The 24,747-nt window shown below is 39.6% G+C and overlaps 2 protein-coding genes across 2 annotated transcripts; both read right to left on the bottom strand.

The window, feature by feature from the left end:
• Positions 1 to 1,457: 1,457 nt before the first annotated feature.
• ino80da (INO80 complex subunit Da) lies at positions 1,458 to 13,055 on the bottom strand. Its single transcript, XM_066686369.1, has 10 exons — positions 12,680 to 13,055; positions 9,627 to 9,873; positions 8,324 to 9,123; positions 7,943 to 8,048; positions 7,518 to 7,742; positions 7,221 to 7,330; positions 5,659 to 5,792; positions 3,664 to 3,887; positions 3,329 to 3,486; positions 1,458 to 2,794 (listed from the first exon to the last, which is right to left on the bottom strand). Exons 2-10 carry the CDS (start codon positions 9,842 to 9,844, stop codon positions 1,824 to 1,826), a joined length of 2,946 nt encoding a protein of 981 aa, XP_066542466.1. The 5' UTR covers positions 9,845 to 9,873; positions 12,680 to 13,055; the 3' UTR covers positions 1,458 to 1,823.
• Positions 13,056 to 13,274: 219 nt separating this feature from the next.
• On the bottom strand, positions 13,275 to 23,073 carry LOC136710649 (NADH-ubiquinone oxidoreductase 75 kDa subunit, mitochondrial-like). Its single transcript, XM_066686370.1, has 19 exons — positions 22,770 to 23,073; positions 22,584 to 22,651; positions 20,057 to 20,151; positions 19,790 to 19,897; positions 19,586 to 19,662; positions 19,120 to 19,201; positions 18,889 to 19,019; positions 18,458 to 18,643; positions 18,228 to 18,362; positions 17,921 to 18,035; positions 17,521 to 17,666; positions 16,722 to 16,850; positions 16,371 to 16,500; positions 15,303 to 15,463; positions 14,922 to 15,076; positions 14,486 to 14,661; positions 14,185 to 14,319; positions 13,978 to 14,050; positions 13,275 to 13,848 (listed from the first exon to the last, which is right to left on the bottom strand). Exons 2-19 carry the CDS (start codon positions 22,645 to 22,647, stop codon positions 13,763 to 13,765), a joined length of 2,184 nt encoding a protein of 727 aa, XP_066542467.1. The 5' UTR covers positions 22,648 to 22,651; positions 22,770 to 23,073; the 3' UTR covers positions 13,275 to 13,762.
• Between the last annotated feature and the right edge of the window lie 1,674 nt (positions 23,074 to 24,747).

Here is a 24,747-nt window from a genome sequence, read left to right as displayed (position 1 = left end):
GCGCAGCAGTAAAGATCAGAGACACTGATATACCTACTGCTGTCCATTTCCACAGAATGAAAACTTACACAAGAGCTGGAAGTGTGACTTTAGCGAGGATGTGAGTGACATTAACATGTGGTGGTAACATAGTGATAGCTTCAGTATTGAGCTGTTATGAGTTAAACTAGGGCCACTGACTGAGGCAGAGACACTGAACTCAACACAACAACGACAACACCTTTATGATACGAAATAAGTCTTTTTAGCTAAAGAACAGTGCTTCCTCCAAAGGACATGTGACCCTCCCCACAAAAAAATAAATCCACTGAGGCACTGCACACAAGCCAACTAATGGTGTCATCCACTTCATGGTACCTACTAAACTCGGCTTGGCTTTTTTGCTTTTCCACTAGGCAAATCTGGTACAAGGAACTGGTACGTTCTTTTTTTTTTTTAACAGAGCACTGACAGGCCAGAGAGAATAGTGAGTCACAACAAAATGCAGACTTCCAGCACAAACTCTACAAATTCTCCCAGCTACAGCAGACAGCACAACTGTTTTTATCCAACACATTTGTTTTTAATGGTAGCTTGTAAAATTAAACCTTGGGTTTTTCCTCAACTCAACTCATTGGATTGGTGGCCTAGGGAAAACCCCAGCGAGAGACGGACATGCAACAAGTAACATTTAAAAACTATACTGATCTGCAAGAACCGGCGCTCAGAGCTATGTTTAGTCCCAAAAACAAAACAAAGATGTGAATACACAACGGGTAAACTAACTCTTACTGCTGCCGTTGTTGTGGTTCCCATTAGAGACAATGTTTTGCAACATCACAAGCTAGGTTTCACAGGGAGCTCTGCTAATGGAAAAGCAACCAGGGACCAGGCATTGAAAAATAAAAAAGTGTCGTGTAGGTATCCATACAATGGAAAAAGCACCATAAGCCTGCCTCTTTAAACGGTGATTTAACAATAGAAATAATCTCTCTAATTAGGCTTGACAGACATATATATCCAGCAATTACCATTATTTCATACATTAGACTGTCTACATAATCAAATTGAAAGTACTGTGTGCTTGTTACAACAGACCAATAATACGCTTGAGATTTGTCAGTAACCGAAACAGTTATGTGAGGAGTCCATTTTAGTCTTGCAAGGCCAGATGTGATTTCTGTATTGGGAATACTGATCCGGGGACAAGTATATTTATTTTTTATATATGGTGCTAAACTGGGGCACAGTTTGTGGAAAACATGGCTAAAATCCTATAGCTGGTTCTCTTAACATCCTCTATAATAGGATTATAGGCAGACAAGAGAAACAAGTTATACTGAAAACATATGTTCATTCTTCAAATGATTTTATGGTTTGATTTAGAGTGCGAACTGTGAAAATCAGCAACACCCAATGTTTTAACACTAGCCCTGTGATAATATCATAAACTAATGTGTTTTTAACATTAATGTGCATTTAACATTAAGGAACTGTTAATACTTTTGAAAGATTCTACAACCTTTCATGTGTTCTTTGCACATGCAACACATCTACATGCTTATTGGACTTTTCAACCATGCTAACATACATTATATCTATTGATTATCAACAGCCTTGTGGTTTGTCTGAGTGTGTTTACAAGTGCATCTATAACTCCCTATTTTGATTTACATCTTGACAAAAGGTTGGACTGAGAATTTTACATTAATTTTTGGTCCTACTGAAATTTAGCCCAAAATTAGATTGTCCTCAGAAATCTGGCCAAGCAAGACTACCTCAAATCTGGCTAAACCCTGAATAGAGTTTTCCTGTTGGTTTGTGTGCAGGCCTGACCTTCCCTTTCACTTACTCTGCTGAAAGGGAGGAATTGTGGTGTTGGCACTTGCAGTGGTGGCACTGGTAAAGCCTGTAGGGGGTGCTGTGGAACTGTGGCTGGGCTGGAGGTCTTTAGGGATGCCACTGTGAGAGGCCAGCTGGTGGCCGAAGGCTGCACTGAACTGTGGAAGCTGAAGTTTGGGCTGTGTGGTGGTGAGCATATCTCGAGAAGAGTTTGATGGGGATGTGGAAGGGGCGGGAGGTGAGGTGAGGCCTGTGAGGCCTGGTTGAGGCAGAGCAGATAGGGCTGCAGTGGGCTGTAGAACTGTAGAATGTGAGCTGGAAGGAGGGGTGGACAGAGAGGTGGAGAGAAGGTGAGCATCAGCAGTCAAGAGGTTTCCAAACTGAGCTGGGTCTGTTAGTGAAAGTGGTAGGTTGCTCCAGGCTCGAGGTGCGCCTGGTAGGCCACTCAGAGGCACCTCCAGCATTAGAGGAGGCTCAGTCTGGTAGGTGTGAGGGGAAGAGATATGGTCACTGTAGGGTGATGGCACATGCTCACTGCTGTAATGGCTGCCTGGTGGAGAGGGTAGAGAAGGTTCAGTCTTAGAGAGTGTCGGGTGAGAAAACGTTCGCTCTGTCAGGGCACTGTTGGGACCTGATGTGGGTGCTGCTGCAGGGGCTGAGGCTGTTGGTGCCTGGGGCGATGGTGCGGGAGGGAAATGATCATTTGCTGAATGATGGAGGAGATTATCCTCAAGTGCCAGGCTGGAAAAGTTGTCTGATGCTATTCGACCGTTCAAGAGGTCCCCCATGCCTGCTGCCGTAACTCCTGAACCAGAGAACACGCTCATGGTGCGATGGTCAACCCCATCAGTAGGGGCTAACTCACCTATGGAGGTCAAACAAGCCAGCGAGTCTGGATATGAACCCATCGCCTGGAGGGCACGTACCAACTCCTCAGCTTCTTCTGTAGTTGGCAGTAATTCCCCATTCTTACCTATACATTCATGAATAAAACACACATACGTTAAGACAAAGTGTAAGAAACACAGGGAAACATACTGACACACTGACCCTGTTTTTACAAAATAGGACTAACAGGACTGAAAAGCCTAGTTTGCCAAGCAGGACATGCAAAAAAACAACAACAATCAAAAAGCAAGTGTGCTTTGTTTACTAAAGTGAAATTCTAATTTTAACATTCATACAGTCATCCCAACAGGGGAATGGGAGGCAATTTTTTCCCTGTACCATAAAAGTATAAATCCATTATCTCACAGGTGAAACTTTAAATGATGGTGTGTGTGTGTGAAGGTGAGACAAAACTGAAGAAGGCAAAAATGGTTCAGCTATTTGAGTATTTAATACTGTAGAAGACAAATGAAATGACATGTATAACGAAAAGAAAATATAAATCATTTTTTAAAATTGCCACTAGTTGTAACACTAATGCAGATGTCCCAAACATGTTTAGCACGTTATCCTTGGTGAGATTTACAAATTAAGCTGTAATAAAATTAACTACCCATACCCTCAAACAGGTCAAAGTCTTGCAAGTCATCAGGGAGTCTGGGTAGCACATCAGAGAAATCCTCCTGATTCAACTCCAAGTCATTTGGAATGTCTTCTATGTCATTGGTGATGTCATCAGGAAGTTCATCTGCACTGAGGTCAGGTGTAGAGGGAGTCCTGAAGAAAAGAGAGGTAAGAACTCAAAACAAAGATCAAAAAGCATCACCAGAGCGGATACACCCTGGAATATAATGAAAACATAAAAGCAAGTTAAATAACCAAAGATTTACAAAAAGACAGACATGGTCATCCATTAACTGTTAGACATGCATGGCTGTTATTGAGTGTGGGTACCCGATGCTAGCATGATGAGTGGGCAGTGCCAATATGGTGGGCATTGGCAAGTTGCCCTGTGGCAGGGCAGGAGGAATGGGTTTCTGTGGACGTCGTGGCCCTCTCCTCTTTTTCTTCTTGTGTTTTTTTGTCAGTGCTGGTGGTTTGCTTTTCTTGCGTGGCCGTCTTTGTTGCTGCAGCTGCTGCTGTACCCGCCTGTTCCCATCACCACGCAAGAAATTATCCTGCACAAACACAAAACACTACAGACGTAAAAATTCAAACCTGTCAGAGTTTGGTCTGGACCATGGTTTCTGAGCCACACTTCAGTAATAACAGCTCAGAATGGAAATAAATGAACAGATTTTAATTAACATAATTTAATTAACACTATGTAATATGTCTACCTATTTTTCTAAACAATATAGAAAAACGCTTAAAAAGTTATCATGTAAACATCACCATGTGAAACAGATATAAACACCAATTAGTTTCCAAGATTACCTTTCATTAAGACAGCAGCAGACAGAAGACATTTTTGAAGACATTCTCTGAACACGGGGATAGCTGTGTTCAGCACACATGCTGAAATGTGGTCTTTTGTCAATTTTATATACACTTTTATTCTTGCTATAACAATTTTATTGTGTTTATTGTGATGTCTTCAAGATGAGTAGCCACTTAATTTCTAACATATCTACTTTCTAACTACTTTTGCATGAACTTTTCTGCAAACTGGTAAATAAGCAATATAACCCTTTGTAATTAAAGGTGCCCTATCCGAGATTTTGCCAGCAGGGGACTCACTGTTTGGATTTAGTGTGTAGTCAATCTCTCTCTGTGTGAAAGCAGTGCAGTGATGGCATGAGAGAGCACTCCTGATCGGTGCAACAGAGCTCTCCTCACCAACGCAACTGAGCTTTCCTTATCAGTGCATAGGCGATCAAAATAAGAAGTTCTCACTCGGCCAGGAGGGTAGCAAAAACACGCTCTTACAGGTCTGGAACACGGGGGAAAAAAAAAACGGACAATGGAAGTGATTTCAGCTCTCCCTCTTAGCAGTAGTCAGTGTCTTAATAAAAATTTCCTGCTCCACCTTAAATGGTGCCGATGAACATTGTGTTTTAACACTGATAAAGATAAATCACACTGACAGAAGTAAAAAAAATGCCCTGAATGGCAACAATACCTTTAGAAGTTTAATTTACAACAGCTTTTAAAGTGGTATTTTGCTCACAAAGGGAGTTAGAGAAGAGAAAGCAGTATTTTCCTTTGCGCCATCACCCCACATCAACAGGAAGAGGAGTAACTATCCTGGGAGAGCATTACTAGACGAATAACAGGGCGTTCACAGTGTTGTTGAAGCCTTTCAGAATAATTTAGTGTTCTTCATGTTGGAAAAGTCAGTTCACGCTATCTTGGTTTGAGAAAGCTTTGTGGCCAGTGCCAATCTCCTTGGGGAGGGCCTAAGTTTACAGAGGGTGGGGCTATCTGTCACCCCAGAGGTTAAAACAAAGCCTTGTAAACAGCAAAACAGCTTTCCCTGCTCATGATGCCTTCATTACATATTTAAACTTAAATAAGCCATTTAATGCTATATAAATGTGTAAAATCTTAGATAGTGCCCCTTTAATAGCAAACCTGAAAAAATGCCAAACTGGAGGAGAAAAAAAAAAAAAAAAAAAAAAAAAAAAAAGAGAGACCAATTTCAGGATGCTCGTTTGCCATTTGGGAATTTTCTGTGATTTATACACATACAAACACACACAGAAAATCAAACAAACAAACAAACCAAACCACAGGTTGCTGAACTGCAGATTACCAATTTGGTTCAGAACAAATACAGCATAAGAAAATTAACTCTATGCGTTGTATGTCAGCTAAGATTAACAGAAACAAACAGTGTAATGACAGCATAAAATGTGACTAAACAACCATTAAAACAATGTGAAGAGAAAATGTAACACACATCAATATTGCAGCTAAACAAAACATTTAAAAAAAAAAATCATTCACCATTTTCTTGGCATGTTCTTCACAGAGAGGCGTCTGGTGGGTGATGTCAAAGACAGGGACAGAACACTGCTGTCCATCAGCAAATCGAGCTGTACAGCTGGAAAAGAGCTGCTGAGAGCGGTTCAGCAGGATATCTATAGCACCATGCTGTTATGGAACAACACATCACTATTTCCAAATCAGCTCCCAATATTCCAGGCAAAGACTGGAAAAAAAGCCTTGTAATTTAAAACACTAGAACATACTTTAATATACAAATACTACACAGATTATATGATACATCTACCTTACAAATACACAACAGGTTTGCTGGATTTCTAAAACAGTGTGCTCACATGCTGTCTAAATTATAAGATACACCTACCTAGTTGGTTCACCTTGCAGATATTAAGACAGAATCGTGAGCTTATATGTTGCTGCATAATTTGTATTATTCAACCTCTAACCTACTATCCATAGCTTTATGATGCACTACACATGCATTAATATTTCACTGTCATTGAAGTTTGTAAAATTATCCATTACCCAAATACAGACTCAGTCAGGTCCTGACAACCCTAAATATTTCTGCAAAGAATTAACTGCAGAGTGCATCTGAATGTTAAGTCAATCTTATAAAATGTATTGTAGGTGTAGATTACAATGTAGGTGAATCTCATCTTAATTAAATGGATTTTGTGCAAGGTACTGTAACAGCCGACAACATGTGTGTGAGATCTCTTTACTCCAAGATATTGCACAATTAACTGTTAGTGGCATTGCTGAAAAGTAGATTCGCACTCACTGAAACAAGATCGCCTAGGCCAAGCCCTGAAAAAAAACCACCCCATAACATTATCCCACCTCCACCAAAAGTTATGTTCTCCTGGCATTTGCCAAACCCAGACTCAACCATCAGACAGGCAGAGAAGCATGATTCGTTCATCTACAAAACACATTTCCACTGCTTCAGAGATGAGTGGTGGCTTTACACCAGTCCATCTGAGGTCGGTGACGGTTTATATACAGCTTCTCAGGAAACCCCTGCCATAAATCCCTTGGCATACAATTTTTGTGCTGATGTCAATGCAAGAGGAGGTTTGGATCTGCAAATCATTGGTGAATTTTATGCACCTCAGACCCCTGCGACACTGCTCTGTAAATGTACATGGTCTGCTACTTTGTGGCCGAGTTGCTGTAGTTCCTAAATGCTTCCACTTTTCAATTATACCACTCACAGTTGCTTGTGGAATGTCTAGGAGGGAGGAAATTTCTCAAACTGACTTGTTGCAAAGGTGGCATCTTATCACAGTGCCACACTTGAACTCAGTGAGCACTTCAGAATTTTTCATTCATTAACATGTATCAAAGGCTTATTGCATGATGTCTATGTGCTTAAATGTGTACACTTGTGGCAATGGTACTGAATGAAATACCTAAATTCAATTATTAGAATGTGTGCCCCAATATTTTTTTCCATATAGTTTATGTATGTTTATTTTATATAAACTAAACAAATGGTTTATTAATTTATGAAGATTATGAAAATAATTTCTGCATGTGTGTCTGTAACAGAAGGATACGATGGAAGCAATGACGTGTGAAAGGCAGAGCTGTGTTGCCGCAAGGCTGACCCTTGGTGCTTCCTGTACAAAGACATTTTTCCACTTCCTGTTGTACTGCAGGCCTAGAACTGAAAAGTATAAATATAGGATGCATTATTTGCAGAAAAATGTTAAATGAGAATTCCAATATTAAAATAATTCATTCTTTCATTGCCTGTAAAAGTTGATCCACTTCAGGGTCACACTGTGTCTGGAGCCTACCCGGAATCACTGGGCGCAAGGAAGGTACAAACCCTGGAGGGGTTCTGTTCCTACCTGTTTGAGGTGTGAGTAGTTTTGTTCAGCTGCCTGAGAAGATCCCCTGTACAGTCAGGGTCTTTGTTAGCTGCTTGAAGAAGAGCTTTCCTGAAGATGTATCTGTATCTCCTCTGCCGCATCACAGCTCTCTCCTCTCTGCAGAGATGCTTATAGCGCTCCTGTAAGTATGTACACAGCCGAGCCAGCCGAGACCGCCGTGGTTCCAGGCCGTTGGAAAGCAAACTGAAAGAGAGAACAAAAACCTCAGAAATTACAGAGGATGGTAGAATCAAGTATCACTGTAGAATACATTTTTTAGACAGCTATGGCTGGACTTCCAGTTTCACCAGAAAGCCTGGTATCATCCCCAAAATGAAAACGCAGCTAAAATTTACAAATCAAAATGTATGTTTTCCCTTTTTTCTTTTAAAAATATTTCTTACTTATGGTGAGAGCTTCCTTCCCGTAATCTCCAGGTTTGATGCAATGGAGGAATTCTCTCTCCTGAATCTTCATCCTCATCAGCGCTGTCTTCAGACCAGTCCAGCCCTGCGTACACAAAGTAAAATCAGTTAAAATACATTAAGGAACTGTCAGTTAAATTCATTAACATTAAACCAATTCAGTGACTCACAGAACCACTTAACATCTGATTACATTTATTTAAGCCTGTCATAATTATTACAGGTCACAGCAGATTTATTTATTTCTCTCTAAAGCAGTTCTTGACTCCTAGAATGAATTTCCATCTCAGTGTCTAAACACAGCTGCATTAATAGCTGACCATGATTAAAGTATGTGTGTGTACCCATCGACTGCATTACCGAGATGAGGAAAGAGGTCTCCATGCTCTCTATGTCTCTGTGCACAGAGATGAACCAGATGCTGCAGCCTCAGCAGGCAGGTAGGGGGCACTGTGAAGGCAGTTGGTCGCATTGACACAGGGAGGTGTTGTGGGCTGTCCTTGGTAGGAGGTGTGTGCCCAGAGGCAGTAAGGACTTTCTGGGAAAGAGGCAGGGTCTGTTGGCCTGCTGAAATTGGTGCACTGGGCTTCACAGAGCCTCCAGTCTGAGGTGGGTCTGGCTTGCATAGCAGACCTTGTGGTGCCCCCTGTTGTATATAGGGTGACAGAACAGTATTCTTGGAAGATGGGAGATGACCTGTTGGCTGTGGTGGAGGAGGAGGCAGGGGCGGAGGAGGCGGTTGTGGTGGTGGTGGGGGCGGTAAGTGTGGAGAGGTGGGCAGTGTGCAGGCTACCGTGACTGGTGTGAAGTGTTCTGAGGTGGGTGGGCGAAGTTCAGTGTCATGTGGTCCTTGCTGACTGAGCGGTAACCTACAAGGTGGTTTCCTCTTAATAATGGCAGTCTTCTGCACAGTGCTTTCACCTCCATCAGTGTCCTCCTCATAGAAGGCAAAGGGATCAAGCAGGTCTGTGTCAGGGAGAGTGAGAGGGGGCAGGCGGGTATATGTGGGTGAAGGAGGTAAGCCATCCAGCCCATTAGAGGCTTTGAGAGCCAGCGAGGGGACAGTGATGTTCAACGCTACGGACTCAAGTGCATCATGCTTCTTCTTACGCTCCTTCTTGGGGATGAAGCCCAGCACTTGCAGATGGCTGTTACAGTATCTAAGATTTAAGAAAAATAGTTATGTTGTAGATGTGAAGTAATGATAAATAAGAGTCTCTGCAACTTTCCAATCTATTTTATGAGTAGCCAAGCCTAATCATGTTTTTGGATCTCCAAAAAGGATGTTATATTATGTTGAGCAAACAATAATGTCTTAATCAGATTGCAAATTCAGTACAATTAAAGCTGAAGCAGATCTCAATTCAGCATGTTTACTTTAGTTTCTGACCTAATTTCACCTTAACAAACCCCAAAAAATGCAACCACCTCTGACTTGTCTTTCAACTGTGCATGTTTTTCTGATTATCTACGTTTTAGACTTTAGAATAACCTAAATTAACCTGTGATTAAACCTTGTGCACCTGCACTTGTAAGTGGACATTTAACGAATAAGAAAATCCAGGCTTAACCCAGACCAGTTCGTACAAAGCGTAAAGTTACTAAGCTAAAGATTAATCCATGATTCATAAGCTTTAGAATTAGAAATGTCTCAACAACTCACCTACGGTCCTCAGCTTTGGGGATAGGATTGGTGCATCTTTGACTGTTGTACTTGGCCACATATTCACATTGTTTGAAAGGAGCAGTTTTGTCCTCTAAAACATGTCGTATGCAGAAGGCGTATCCGTTGAGTCTACGCTGCTTGCAGAGCTTGGGGCTGTAGGAGCACAAAGGCTTATTGTCCACCTCTGAGAAGTGTATGTGTTTCCCCTCATACATCACGTGACTCTGGTCCTTGAAAACATCAGCTGACGAGAAAAAGCCGAAAAGTGTCTGTAAGCATATCATCATAAACCATGTGTTTGACACTTGGGTGTAAAACACTCAAAAGGTGGTTAAAGCAATACATACAGCAAAAACGTAGTACAATAGGAACAGATATTTCAGGCAAGCATTCTTCAGATTTATTTGTGGCTGACCACTGCAAATAAACTGTGAATGATTTATTGATGATTTTGATCAAATAAAGAACCTAATCTATTTAAAATAAATCTGCATTATACATAATTGCAAAATACCTCCTGGTTTTATAAGGATTTCTTTCATATCAAATATATAATTATATAAAATGTCCTGCAACATTGCCTGTGTTTTTTTTTCTTTTCTTTTTTATTACTTGGTGTAATATTTGTACAAAATAGCAAACCAGAGTTTTCACATGGACACAAATGACCATTATCTTGATTCAAGAAAATTCTGTATTGATACAGACAGTAAAAGTGATATTCTTTATAACTGATCCACTATTTGGATGTCTTATGATACCGATCTTTCAAAAGGTCTGGGAAAAATATATATTAGACAAAAATTAATTTAATGTGAATCATTCAAATTATATTAATATACTAATTTTGTAGGCACTATACCTGACAGAGTCCAACATCTAATCTACAATTAAGTACGTAAGTAAATAAATACATACATTGACATTAGCAGCTTAGATATTTTGTGACCAATGAGCATGCCAATCTCACAGCACACCTCAGGATACAACTACATGTTTCATTTAAGAGTGGAGTATACACCAACCAGCCTTACAATTATGACCACTTCCTTTGTACACTCCCTGTCCATTTTTTCAGCTTCACTGACCATACACTAGCCATGAGAGTTATAGAGCTATATTTACATTTAAAGACTGTATACTACCTGTTGCTGTGTATATTTTGTACTTTGTTTCCCCACTTTCAGTCGTTTTTCAATGGTCTGGATCACTACATTACCACCGCAGAGCAGGTACTATTTGGCTGGTACCTGATATGTAATGCTGCAGTGACACTGATGTGGTTTTACTGTTAGAGTGCTGAATTGATACGAATGGATCACACACACACACACACATCACTGCAGCTTTGAGAATGGTCCACATCCCAAATCATAGGCCTATTTGCTGTGGTAGTCTGACCATTGAAGAACATGTTGAAAGAGGTCAAGTATGAAGAACCTCATATGTAATAGTAACTGTACAAAGCACTCCTGTATGGTCACTTAAGCTCAGAGATTGGATAATGAATGTAGAGACAAGAAGGTGGTCACAATATTATGGATGATCTGCGTACTAGGCTTTGAGTAATAGCTTTATCATCTTCAGTGTGACTTTGTTTTGTTGGATTACCCATAGGTTAAATTCTGTTAAATGTGAAAGCAGGACAAATATAAATATAAAGAGGACTATAAAGCAGCTGTATCAATATATATTTGGTCTCACACTTTGTCTGATTTACTTTGATAAAACATGCCATAAATGTGTGACAGGTGTAATTACTGCCCAACTGTCTAGAGAATGACTTTGTAAACGGAGGTATCACAGTGATAAATGGAAATCTCATAATTAGACTTAGATCATTGAGCACAATGTCTCAGAATGGACTTATATTAACCGGAAAAATATTATAATGAACAATTATTTTATTATAAACTATTTATATAAGACGTAATATGGACAAACGCCGTGAAAGACACTTTTACAATAGAAAAAATAACGTACGAGATATTGACATGCTGCCAGTGGTTTCAGAATGGATTTCTTTTGACATTTGGTTATGCTTAATGTAAGGACCCAAGAACCATGTCCAATTCTAGCTAACTAATTTAAGCTAAACAGCTGCTTAAACACAAAAGTAAATATCTTTGTAATTCATAGTTTGTAGCGTCAAAATACAACCAATATTTAGTTAAGAAACCGGGTGTAGAGAAGGGAACTATACCGAACAGGAGAAGACTTTAGTTGCCATATTATCAATGACTGTTAAAAACGTTAACATTAAAATAATCTGACGACAGCACAAACTAAATCCTGCTTCCAGGCAGCGTTTCATTTGAGAAAACAATTCAGTAACACAGACACTAGCGTTTTTATATAGATTTACAAAGTCAGTTGATGTTAAAAAAATAAATATTGGTAATTATGCAATTGACATAATCTGAATTTAATTCGTTCAATGAACTGGCATTTAACTCGCTAAAGCATTTGTCACAGGGATTTATAGCTTTTCAGCCTATAGTGGATTGTAGCCTGTAGCTTGCAGTGCTAAAAACAAAGTCGCGGGTTTCCAGGAAACGGATACACACACAGCTCCAGTTCACCTTCTGACTCCCACTGTGTATCCATATATACACTTTGTGTTTTACATTATGCAGACAGTCTGTTAATTATAAAAACGAGCGCTGTTTTAATTAATTATTATAATTATCGTTCTAAACAAAGACGAAAATAAGTACAGGCCTCTTCACACAGGCCCCAATATGCTAGGCAGCATGCTAGCTACTTTCAAGTTAATAATTTACATTAATACGGGCTTAAACGCCTTTGTTTTCTAGTAAAAAACAAAACAAAACATGCATGATGGGGATGATATGAAATACGATTTTTTGTACTTGTAATGTTTTAGCATCTAATACATGGCTATTAGAAGTAAACAAAGTAATATGTAAACAGCGGCCCGATGTAGCCTTCACAGCCCCGGTCCTCCAGTGGCACTCGCGCTGCATTACAACTTTCAAAACAGGCCGCAGCTTTAATCCACAGCCCGGTTGGAAGATAGTTGTGCTTACCTTTAATTAGTATAGGCGCTACGGGGTATTCGATCCGTACAGATTGTGGAAATGCCTGATATATTCAGCTGTACCAGTTATGCATCGGTACTCGATATGCTACGGAAAATACTCCTTTTTGAAGTCGTGCGCCATGAATTTGAGCGCAATGAAGCATTTAAATGAATTGTATCCTCGGCTAACATTGGTAAGTACGGGCTGCTGGATTTTATTTAGCTCAGTCCTCGGTAGACTCCTCACAGCACCACTATCGGCACTAGGGGAACATGACAACAACGCACAGCTCGACAACAACCTCTCCTACCATATTGGAAGTTGAACAGAGAACTGGACGAAATAATGAACCACCGTGTACATCCATTTTATCAAGCTGTCACAATTTAGTGGGAGAGACGATTTCCTGAGCTGTCCGTCAGATTGAAATACTTAAAGTACCACGTAACATTTTATAAGCATGGATTACACACGTCCCCTCAGGTCCTTCTAACTTCTGTCTGTATAATACTGAAATAATACCCCCGCTCTTTCTTATTGACCACTCACTGCTAGATCGTTTAAGAAGTTAAAATACCAGGAATGATTGCCTACAATTTTACATATTCAAGTCAACATACATTTTGACCAGCAGAAAATAAACATATAATTTCACAAATATTACACTGCCCATGTAAAGGAAAATACAGCGGTTATTAATGGTTTCAATGTTTTACATTTTACAGCCTTCAAGAATGTTGGGAGCATAAACAACAGGCAAGAGCATATACAGTACCAGATACGCTACTATATTCACATACTTACATTTTAATTGATCATTCATTCTTTATATAAAAATTAAGTTCCACTTTACAGTCTTACGAATATATATATATATATATATATAATTTTTCTGAAATGTCTACACAGATGTTTCAACCTAAAATTCAGTTTTATGGTAAAACACAGGGAAATTACAAATATTTAATTGTGCGTATAGCATGGTGTGTTTGGGAAACATTCACAAACACATTAGGTCACTAGTTTTGTAATATGATTAAGGTGCTAGAGTAAAGTGCAGGTGATCAGCAGGTCTGTACTAGAGTATCTTCAGCCTTCAGCCTCTACAGCTTGTCCTCCCTCTGTCACAGCCTTCACACATTTTGCCATTGTCTGAGAGGCTCGGCTGATTGTGTCTACGAAGAAATAGATACAAATTTAAACATGCACCCTGTTTAAAACCATAATATGATATACAGGGATAGGTAAGCACACATCCACTTTAAATAACTCAGAGAAAAAAACGTATTGCAGCAATAACTCACCTGTCATGTAGAAGTCTTTTAAAGTTAACTGAGGAGGAATAAGAGGCTGAGAAAGCAGGGTCTGATCAATACCCTGAGTAAGAGATAATATGCAAATATGATTTTTGTTGTTATTACAGCACTTAATTTTACAACTCAATCATCAATGTACTAATACATATTACAGAAAATGTCTGGTCTATGTCTTCTTAATATAAATTCACTCACTTTGGCCAGCTCATTGGCCTGTTTGAAATAATTTGCCTCCTCCACATCATCATAACGCACCAGATTTGGTGCCACCTGAGCCAGTCTCTCTCTCACCTCATCCAGTGTGTCATAGGGCAAAGTGATCCCAGCTAACTGCACACACATATACAATACATTTATTACCCTAGTAGATTTACACAAGATATAAAGATGGCAAGCAGAAAAATTACATCTCATAAAAATATTTTTATTGTTTTTTTTTTTTTGGTAACTCTTCACAATCAGTTAAATAGAACATGAACATGATGTGATATCTGACCTCTGAAATGGCACGTAAAATCTTCCAGTCTTCTCGAGCCATTCCTGGAGCTGTCACCGCCACATGGGTCTGTTGGGCACGTCCTTCCGTATTCACATAAGTACCACACTTTTCAGTGTATGCTGCTCCTGGCAGTATGACATTTGCCATTGTAGCCCCAACATCACCATGATGACCTGCATATATATATATATAGTTAATTAGCTGATGCACCAGGTGTCTTCTGAATTTGGGGTTTTCATTAGTTGTCAGTTATAATCATCAAATTAAAAGAAATAACCACTTGAAATATATTAGTCTGTGTGTAATGAATGAGTATATTATACAAGTTTCACTTTTTGAATATAATTACTAAAATAAATCAACTTTTTCACGATATTCTAATTTTATGCCCAGCACAAAGTTTTTGTTTGTTATTGATGTATTACACACTTACCCTGGTATATTATGAAGCAGTTCTTTGGAAGCTGCTCTCTGGTAATACAGCCAGCATCAGCTCCAAGAAGGAAAAGCACATTGGGTGGGTTCATCCTGATGACCTCAATTCCTGACTTGTATCCTAGATCCAAGGAAGCCACTTGGCTTGCCACCCTGAACACAGATCATGATGCAAATACATTTTTAGTAATATGTCATTTAAATATTTTTTAATATTATTATTTATAATAAATTATATTATTATAATTATTATAATATATATATATATATATATATATATATATATATATATATATATATATATATATATATATATATATATTATTATTATCATTCTTCTTATTATTATTATTATTAGTAGTAGTAGGTTGTAATATACCTATGGAGAACATTAAGGACCTTCCAGTTGTCCTGTGGGCCTCTGGCGACATAAGCATTGTGAGCAATAGCTGATACAGCAGCATGTATAGCAGCTCCATCTTTCCTCTGCAGAGCAGCACTGCCCACCACCACTACAGGACGCTTAGCTTGGGCAAGGACCTAAGAGTGAATATGCAGCATTTGGGAAAGGTACTGTTTAGAGCAGAGGTTCTCAACTTCTTCCTCCTGACGGTCCACCTGTCTATAACTAAACAGCATAATGGCTCACAAAGAAATATTCATTCATTGTCTGTAACTGCTTATCCAGTTCAGTGTCACAGTGGGTCTGGACCCTAGCCAGAATCCATGGGCACAAAGAATACACCCAAGGAATAACCCCTTAAGAGGGCCAGTCCTTAACAGGGAAACACATATCCACATACATGGACACAATCCACCTACTAATGTTGTTTTTGGACTGTGGGAGGAAACTGGAAAACCCAGAGGAAACCCACATAGCCATGGGGAGAACACACCAAATTCCTCAGAGATAGTCACCCGGGGCAGTGTTCAAACCCACAACCCTAGGACCCTGGAGCTATGTAACAGCTATGCTACCTGTTGCACCATCCGGTCTACAAGGAAGCAAAACTCAAAATGATATGTAAAATATTGGGCTGTGTGGGCTTCATGTGGGTCGAGCAAAGGGTTTTTGGTGCTGTGTAGTTCATCTCAGATCAGACACGTGTTGACGATAAAAGAAATATTTCTGAGAGAGCAAATTTCAGCAATTGGTGCTGGAGGAACAGAAAAGTTAGAAAATTAGCAAAATAAGATGGGCTCCACACTGTTCAGAAGCACATCTGACCAGCTAACAGACACTTGTTGTTTAGCACACCACAGATGATGTTCCAGCAAACTCAAGCTCAAACACACATATTTAGAGGATAAAGCCTCATACTTTTCAGCATAACATTGAGGGAAGTGTGTTCTGGCTATTTTGTCTATTTTCAGTTTCCATCCTCTCTCTTTTAACCCAAACTCATTGCTAAATGTTGTGTGTGTGTGTGTGTGTGTGTGGTTGTACCTCACTGAAAGGGTGTTTTCCTTCTGCAATCTCCAGAAGAACCTGAGTTGAATCTCCCAAATAATTATAGGAATAGCTCAGGTCTACCTCATGCCCTACTAGGGCCACCTGTAGCTCATTGTGGAGCCAGCTATGGGAAAAACATAAATAATATTACTGTGGTCTGATCTAAATTCAAAAGCAACACCTAATAAATAACTGAAAGGAAGACATTACAGGTCATTAACTTTCTCTTCTCTTTCAAGAAGGCTGAAGTATTGTTTCCAATAACAGGTTGAACAAAATAAATTTCACTGCGTTAATGATTCAAGTGAAGCCAAGAGCATGCATTCACATCCAGATATTGTTCACCTTTTCCTGATACGAGCGTTGAAGAGCGGAGCCTCATAACGAGGGTTTGTGCCCACCAATAGCAACAGGTCTGCTTCCTCAACGCCACTGATGCTTGTGTTTAGCAGGTAGTTTGAGCGCAAATCAGTCCTAATGAAAAATAAATAATTTGGTTAAAGGAACACTATGTAATTTAAACTTAAAATTACAAAATCATCACAATCAATATCATGATGCTACACTGTCTTGTAATAAGCTGAACAAAACCACAATCACTACTATGCTGGACTCAGCACTGCAAAAACTGCACTATTGCCCCTTTCAGACATGAACAGTAATCCAGAAATGTTCCGGTGTTTACTCGGAGGAGTAATGTATGTGTGAACGTGACTACATTCCTCCCGGACCTTACCTGGTCTTTATCCTCCTCGAGCCCTAGTAAATGTTCCAGGTAAACTCAAAGTCAGTGCATGTGAGATACGGTGTGGGAAGTGTTCCGGAGTTTCTCCTGCATGCACTGTACAAGCACTGTGTGCCATGCCTAAATCACGTGATTTATCTCCCACTGTTAGAACGTGCCTGAGGCAGAAAATCTCCTGCTGTGAGCTGCATGTCTGAACGACCGTTCCGGGACATCTTTGGATCAGATACTCCAGTGTTTCTCTACAAATTCTCTGGAGTGCATGTGTGAAAGGGCCACAAGTAACTTTTGGATGAGGAGCCAAAACCCAAATGTTACCTAGTGTCCCTTTAAATCTGGGGACAAAACTGTTGGAAGTACACAACCAAAAAAACATTTGCAGTCCCAGGACTCCCTTACCCTGCCCCAGCCATGGGGAAGATTTCCTCCATGCACAGGTTTTCACTGTCAAGTTGGTTCAACAGATCCTTCAGGGCAATGAGTGATTCTGCATCTGCCATACCTCCTGCTATAGCTGCTATATCACTGCCCTGTGAGGTTTGTAGCTACAATAAAAGACAGCAGTGAAAGTGTTTATTAGAAAAGAACACTTCATACTAGAATGTAGTAGTATACAGTATACCTAAAATATATCTGTTCTGTTTTGAATTTTCAGTAGTGAAGATTTTAGACTGTTGTTGTAAGATAAAATCTATAAACTTTACACACTGGGTACCATTAACAATAAGACTTGTCCTGAATTTGGAGAACTATAAATGAATATCACACATTTCCATCATGAGATCACAATGACTCATACCACCCCTGCAACCCGGGACAGGGCCTCCTCCCAGGACGTGGCTACCAGCTGTCCAGATGCATCCTTCACCATGGGCTGTGTGAGACGCTGTCTCTTCAACCCATCATACGCAAAACTGTGCAGAGAAACAGAAAATATGATAAAGTGAAGTAAGTACTAGAACAAATATTTACAGGTTTGGATTTTCCTACACAATGAAAGGACCAACCACCTTATACATTAAATGACTATCTGGTCTGGTCTTCAGGGAGGGGCGACTGCAGGATACAGGATTTTTTTTTGGTTGCGTCTTAATATCACTGCATACCGAGTCTTGTCAGAGATCCACTCTTCATTGATGTCCTCATGGAGTCTGGGAAGAATTCTCATAACCTCTCCTCCTCTAGTGCTCACCACTATGTTACTACCCACTGCATCCAGCACATCAATGGATTCTGTCTTTCTGTCAGGGAAAATATGTATTTTAGTCTTACTAGTGTGTTTGGAATAGGAAGTCACATATGCTTTTGTATGTCTGTGTGTGGTTTGTTTACATACCTGGTCTCCCATGGTCTGGAGGTAAAGGCATAAGGTTTGGATGTAAGAGCTCCAACAGGGCAGATATCAATGACATTCCCAGACAGCTCAGACATAAACATTTTCTCCACATATGTGCCGATTTCCATGGCATTTCCCCTGCCTGTAGTACCCAAATCCTCCACTCCAGCAATCTCAGTGGCAAAACTGAAAGTGAAGAACATTCTCATATAGATTTCTATTAAAATAAAAAAATAAAAACAAAACCTTTAAGTGTCAGCACAGTCATGAAAACAGTGATGGAATTTCATGTCTTGACGCCAAAGGACATTCCTATCACCTACTACATTTTCTTAGCATTTACTATGTTTAATGGGAAAATTTAATTTAAACACTGACTACTTTAAAATGGACTTTACAGAGAAATAATTATAAGAAAAAGTTTTTCTCACCGGACACAGCGGGTGCACTGGATGCAGCGTGTCATAATAGTTTTGATGAGAGGGCCTATGTTCTTGTCCTCAACTGCTCGCTTTGTCTCTGTAAACCGGCTACGATCACTGCCAAACATCATAGACTGGTCCTATATAACAAAATTACATTTCAGTAATTATCCTACAGAAGAACACCCCCCAAAAATACAATGCTTGTCTTAGACTGATTGTTAGACATAAAATGCCCACCTGAAGATCACATTCTCCTCCTTGGTCACAGATGGGACAGTCTAGTGGATGGTTAGCCAGCAGAAACTCCATCACTCCCTCCCTTGTCCAGCCAGAAACAGACAACAATTCTCATGTTTGTTACATAAATAATTAATTCATTCATCGTCTGTAACCGCTTATTCAGTGCAGTGTTGTGGTGGATCCAGAGCCTACCCAAAATCACTGGGCCCCAATGCTTATATTACATAAATCAGTGTATGAAAATGTGTACTTATTTATGCTGGATATTAGAATGGCAAATGTAAAAGGCAAAGGTTAAAGCTGGGATTTAATTGGTAGCTCTTTAATTCATTTACATATTATTTCATTCAAAATGAAAAGAGTATGTTTCTATATGATACAAAATTGAAAATGAATGTCAGAAAGTTATTTGATCTGCAGTCACAGTCTTTTCTCACAGTGAAAAGAAGGAATATTATATTACCTAGCCTTCCTGGTTTTCTCTGAGTCTGTGAGAATATTCCATCCTTTCATGACTGGCATAGCACATGCAGCTACTGGCTGTAAGATAACATGTATACAGTAAATATATGTAAGCTGACACAGAAGTGACTCTATCAAGCATGGTATTACATCAAGACTTAAAACATTTTTATTACTGACGGAGCATGGTGGCATGAGTTTATACCTTTGGGGACTTCTCTATCTCCACCAGACACATGCGGCAGTTCCCTGCCACAGATAGGCGCTCATGGTAGCAGAAGCGAGGGATCTGCACCCCCACTTTCTCACATGCCTGCATTTTTAACATTACAATTAATAAGCTATTTTAAATGCATATGCAATGATGTGCATAGTGTATATATAGAAATGAGTGATGAGTATGTGTTGTTCATCACACTTGCAATCTGCTGTTAAAAGAAATTCTGAGGAAAATAGTCTGTGAATGCTTCACCTGTAGCACAGTGGTTCCTGGCTCCACCATGACGGGCTTCCCGTCAACAAATACTTCCATCAAGTTACTGGCAGTGGGTCTGGCCACAGAATGAACTGGATAAAAATGCAGATAAAAATCAGCATCTCCTCTTTTAATCCTTGTGTTATGCCAAGGTGAAAACAACCCATTCAAGAAACATGTATTAAATCTAATTAAATCTCATTAGAGGTATGTTTCTTTTGTCATGTTCTACAAAACAAAATGCTGTATACAATTATATCATAGTCATAAGTTTGCTGAGCCTACTAATAATAGTTAGAATAAAATTGACAGTGAATTTGATGAATGTGAAAAGGTTAATAAAATAATTTTCATCAAGGTTTAATTTTCATACTGTTTACTGAACAATTTTCATATCATATACAGTGTATATATAGCAGCCAAAATAATAAAACGGCTTCCTTGTTTTTACACCCCCACCAGAGGTAATATTTGTGTGGTAGAAAATTGTCAGCACTGTGTTGACACTAACATGGTGGTGTGTTAGTGAGTGTTGCACTTGTACAAACCGGATTCCAAAAAAGTTGGGACACTAAACAAATTGTGAATAAAAACTGAATGCAATGATGTGGAGGTGCCAACATCTAATATTTTATTCAGAATAGAACACTAATCACAGATCAAAAGTTTAAACTGAGAGAATGTATCATTTTAAGGGAATTTTTGTTTCAAAATTTCATGGCGTCAACAAATCCCAAAAAAGTTGGGACAAGGCCATTTTTTACCACTGTGTGGCATCCCCCCTTCTTCTTACAACACTCAACAGACGTCTGGGGCCAGAGGAGACCAGTTTCTCAAGTTTAGAAATAGGAATGCTCTCCCATTCATGTCTAATACAGGCCTCTAACTGTTCAATCTTCTTGGGCCTTCTTTGTCGCACCTTCCTCTTTATGATGCGCCAAATGTTCTCGATTGGTGAAATATCTGTACCCGGATCCTTCTCAGTACCCGGATCCTTCTCCTACGTAGCCATGATGTTGTGATTGCTGCAGAATGTGGTTTGGCATTATCTTGTTGAAAAATGCAGGGTCTTCCCTGAAAGAGATAACGTCTAGATGGGAGCATATGTTGTTCTAGAACTTGAACATAGTTCTCTGCATTAATGGTGCCTTTCCAGACATGTAAGCTGCCCATGCCACAAGCACTCATGCAACCCCATACCATCAGTGATGCAGGCTTCTGAACGGAGCGTTGATAACAACTTGGGTTGTCCTTGTCCTCTCTGGTCCGGATGACATGGCGTCCCAGTGTTCCATAAAGAACTTCAAATCGTGACTCATCTGACCACAGAACAGTCTTCCATTTTGCCACACTCCATTTTAAAAGACCCCTGGCCCAGTGCAAACATCTGAGCTTGTGGAGCTTGCTTAGAAATGGCTTCCTCTTTGCACTGTAGAGTTTCAGCTGGCAACGGCAGATGGCACGGTGGATTGTGTTCACTGACAATGCTTTCTGGAAGTATTCCTGAGCCCATTCTGTTATTTCCTTGACAGTGGCATTCCTGTTTGAGGTGCAGTGACGTTTAAGGGCCCGGAGATCACGAGCATCCAGTAGAGTTTTACGGCCTTGACCCTTACGCACAGCAATTGTTCCAGATTCTCTGAATCATTTGATGATGTTATGCACAGTTGATGATGATAACTTAAAAGTCTTTGCTATTTTACGCTGGGTAACACCATTCCGGTATTGCTGCACTATCTTTCACTATCTTGTTGACACTGTGAAATTTTGAATCAACATATTTTTCCTTTAAAATGTTACATTTACTCAGATTACACTTTTGATGTTCTATTACGAATAAAATATTGACATTTCAGTTTTTATTCACAATTTGTTTAATGTCCCAACATTTTTGGAATCCGGTTTGTATGAGTGGATTCAACACAGCAGAGCCTGTAATTAATAAACACTTTAGTGTCAGTGCTGGATGGATTTTCTAAATATTCACACAACAGAAGCAGTGGCAGAGTATTATGACCACTAAAGGATGAATAACACACAATGTGAAGTAACAAAAAACTAATGTTTCTTACTTTGCATCTATAAACTGGACCAACAAGGTCTAATACAACGGCCAGTGAGCAGACACAGTGTTTAGCAGTACTACTGTGTCTGATCAACAGGATGCAACAGATTAACTACAGTCTGGTTTAAAAAATACAAAATTCCAAATACATGTCAGTCAAACAGAGCTGATACAACGGATGGAGGTCATTTAAATTTTGTGGATGATCGATGTACTGTAGCCTTCACTCACAAATGGAGAAAGAGTGAGTACACGTGTTAAATATATGAACACTTATTTAAATTATATAGTGCCATAATTTAGAGCCCAACATTTAGGGAGGAATTTACCATCCTGACTTGGCACTGATGAATAAGTCCCTGTGTATTTTAAACCACCCGTTAGATAATCTAGTAGAGTAAGGCCTTGGGTACAATGGGTAAATGAACAAATCTGCTCAAAATAAAACGTGAATATCACCGAAGTTGTGCTTCGCCAGTGCCGCCCCCGACACCGCTCTCTTCACCCCCGGCCACCGTAGCATGACCCTGATTAAAAAAAAAAAAACAATAATAAAAACAACACCGATACAATCTGGGCACATTATGTGATAAGGTATCATAGGTTTAAAAAGAACAATTTAAATGACCATAGGCATGTGTTTACCTGGGAGATGTAGGCTAAGGTTAGTGCAGAGAGATTGTATATCTTTATAAATAACGGTCCGCCTGTCCAAGCTCCCCGAGCACAGAGGATTGTCTCACTTCTCTGGTTCAACAGCGCCAACCGACACAAATCCCAGCCGCTACCGCAAAGTCTTGGCAATAAGAGGATTACATTAACCGACGTGAAGCCGAGAACACGAGAGAAAGAGAAACGGGTCGCCTCAAAGCAGCACAGCGGCCTTTACAATACATATTCACAAAATCATAACGGCAGGACTGAGAGTCAAGACCCAAAAAGAATCGATTCTTTCCCATAAGAACCGAGCCCGAATTCCAAAGCTTAGGATTCGACTCCACACATTTCCCGCCTCCGCCGGGTACAGAGTGATGTGCGACATCACACATTTCCCTTCCGATCCGATACCAAGTAAAACCCAGGCCGATGCCGATACCGACGTTGTGAAAAGTTTTTAACTCGGATTCTGAAAGGGCAAATAAAAAATTACTATAACGTGTATATAATTACTTTATTCATAAAAAATATATATATTTTACAAAAATATTTTTATATATAACTATTTTAATTAACATGGCAAATACAAACAAACAGCCTAAAAAAAGATATAAATCACTCCCCCACAGTTAGTTATAATCATTGCCTTTTCTGTTATACACAGCCTGGATAAAGCCTGCCAGGTGGCAGTCTGTGCTAACTTTTTGAGCGTGTGTGTTGGGTGTGTTGGTCAGCAGATGGAGAAGATGGAAAGGAAAAGTAGTTCCCATAACATGCCACTATTTATGGTGACATTTTATTATTAATAGACAGCTAGTATGCACATTAATTCTTAAAAGTAAATGCAAGAATTGGAAATATCAATATCTAGGTATCTATCAGCCCATCCCTAACATTTGAATTTTGGTTTCTTACTTTTAGTCGCTGACTATATATTTATCCACAACTTACAGTGAGAAGCTCCCCCAGAAAAGACACCCTTGATCCATATCAACGAATAAAATTCATTTTAAAATGTCTCGTGTTCATTAACTTTAAACTGTGTTCAGAGGAAATCCCAAAGTCTGACAAGCATAGAAATTTAATAATATTTCATTATTATTATCATCTTAATTTTGACTTATTATCTCATAATTATGAATTAGTATATCCTAATTATGAGATCAGTGCATAATTATGAAATAGAAGAAATGGGCTTCTATAGAAACTAAATGATTATAACTTTCATGAGGGCGGCACGGTGGTGCAGCAGGTAGCGTCACACAGTTCAAGGGACCTGGGTTCGATTCCCGCTCCGGGTGACTGTCTGTGAGGAGTGTGGTGTGTTCTCCCTGTGTCTGCGTGGGTTTCCTCCGGGTGCTCCGGTCTCCTCCCGCAAACACACGTTGGTACTTGAATGTGTGAGTGTGTGTTACCCTGTGAAGGACTGGTGCCCCCTCCAGGGCGTGTTCCCACCTTGCGCACAATGATTCCAGGTAGGCTCTGGACCCACCGTGACCCTGAACTGGATAAGGGGTTACAAATAATGAATGAATGAATAACTTTCATCATTCATAGAACATTATTTACAGTATTTTTCCTTGTTTTCTTGTTTGGCAATTTTGCATTACCAGTGCCACCCTCTCCAAAATGGTTCATTCTGCTCTTGAAACAGGTAAGAAATGCAAATTGTACTTGAACACAGTGCACTGTGACTTGAGAGAGCATCGTCATGCTGCATTTAGGAAAATATTGGTTACTAGAAACAAAATGAAATGAAATTAAGGCGAGAGAAAGTCAAATGTTCAGTTTGTGGGTGAAGTCTGATTGGTTATTAATGTTAATGTTTTCTATAAAATATGTGTTTACATTTCACTCCTCTTTTAGCTGACATATAATCAATTCAGGAGAGATCATTGCAGCTTTTCATACTAAATTAGTTAAATCCATCACGACCCTATTCGGGACAGGCGGAAACAGCTTCAGG

Source organism: Hoplias malabaricus, chromosome 12 (genome assembly GCF_029633855.1).
Source record: "Hoplias malabaricus isolate fHopMal1 chromosome 12, fHopMal1.hap1, whole genome shotgun sequence".
Lineage (NCBI taxonomy): Eukaryota > Metazoa > Chordata > Actinopteri > Characiformes > Erythrinidae > Hoplias > Hoplias malabaricus.
This window is presented reverse-complemented; position numbering and strand designations above follow the sequence as displayed.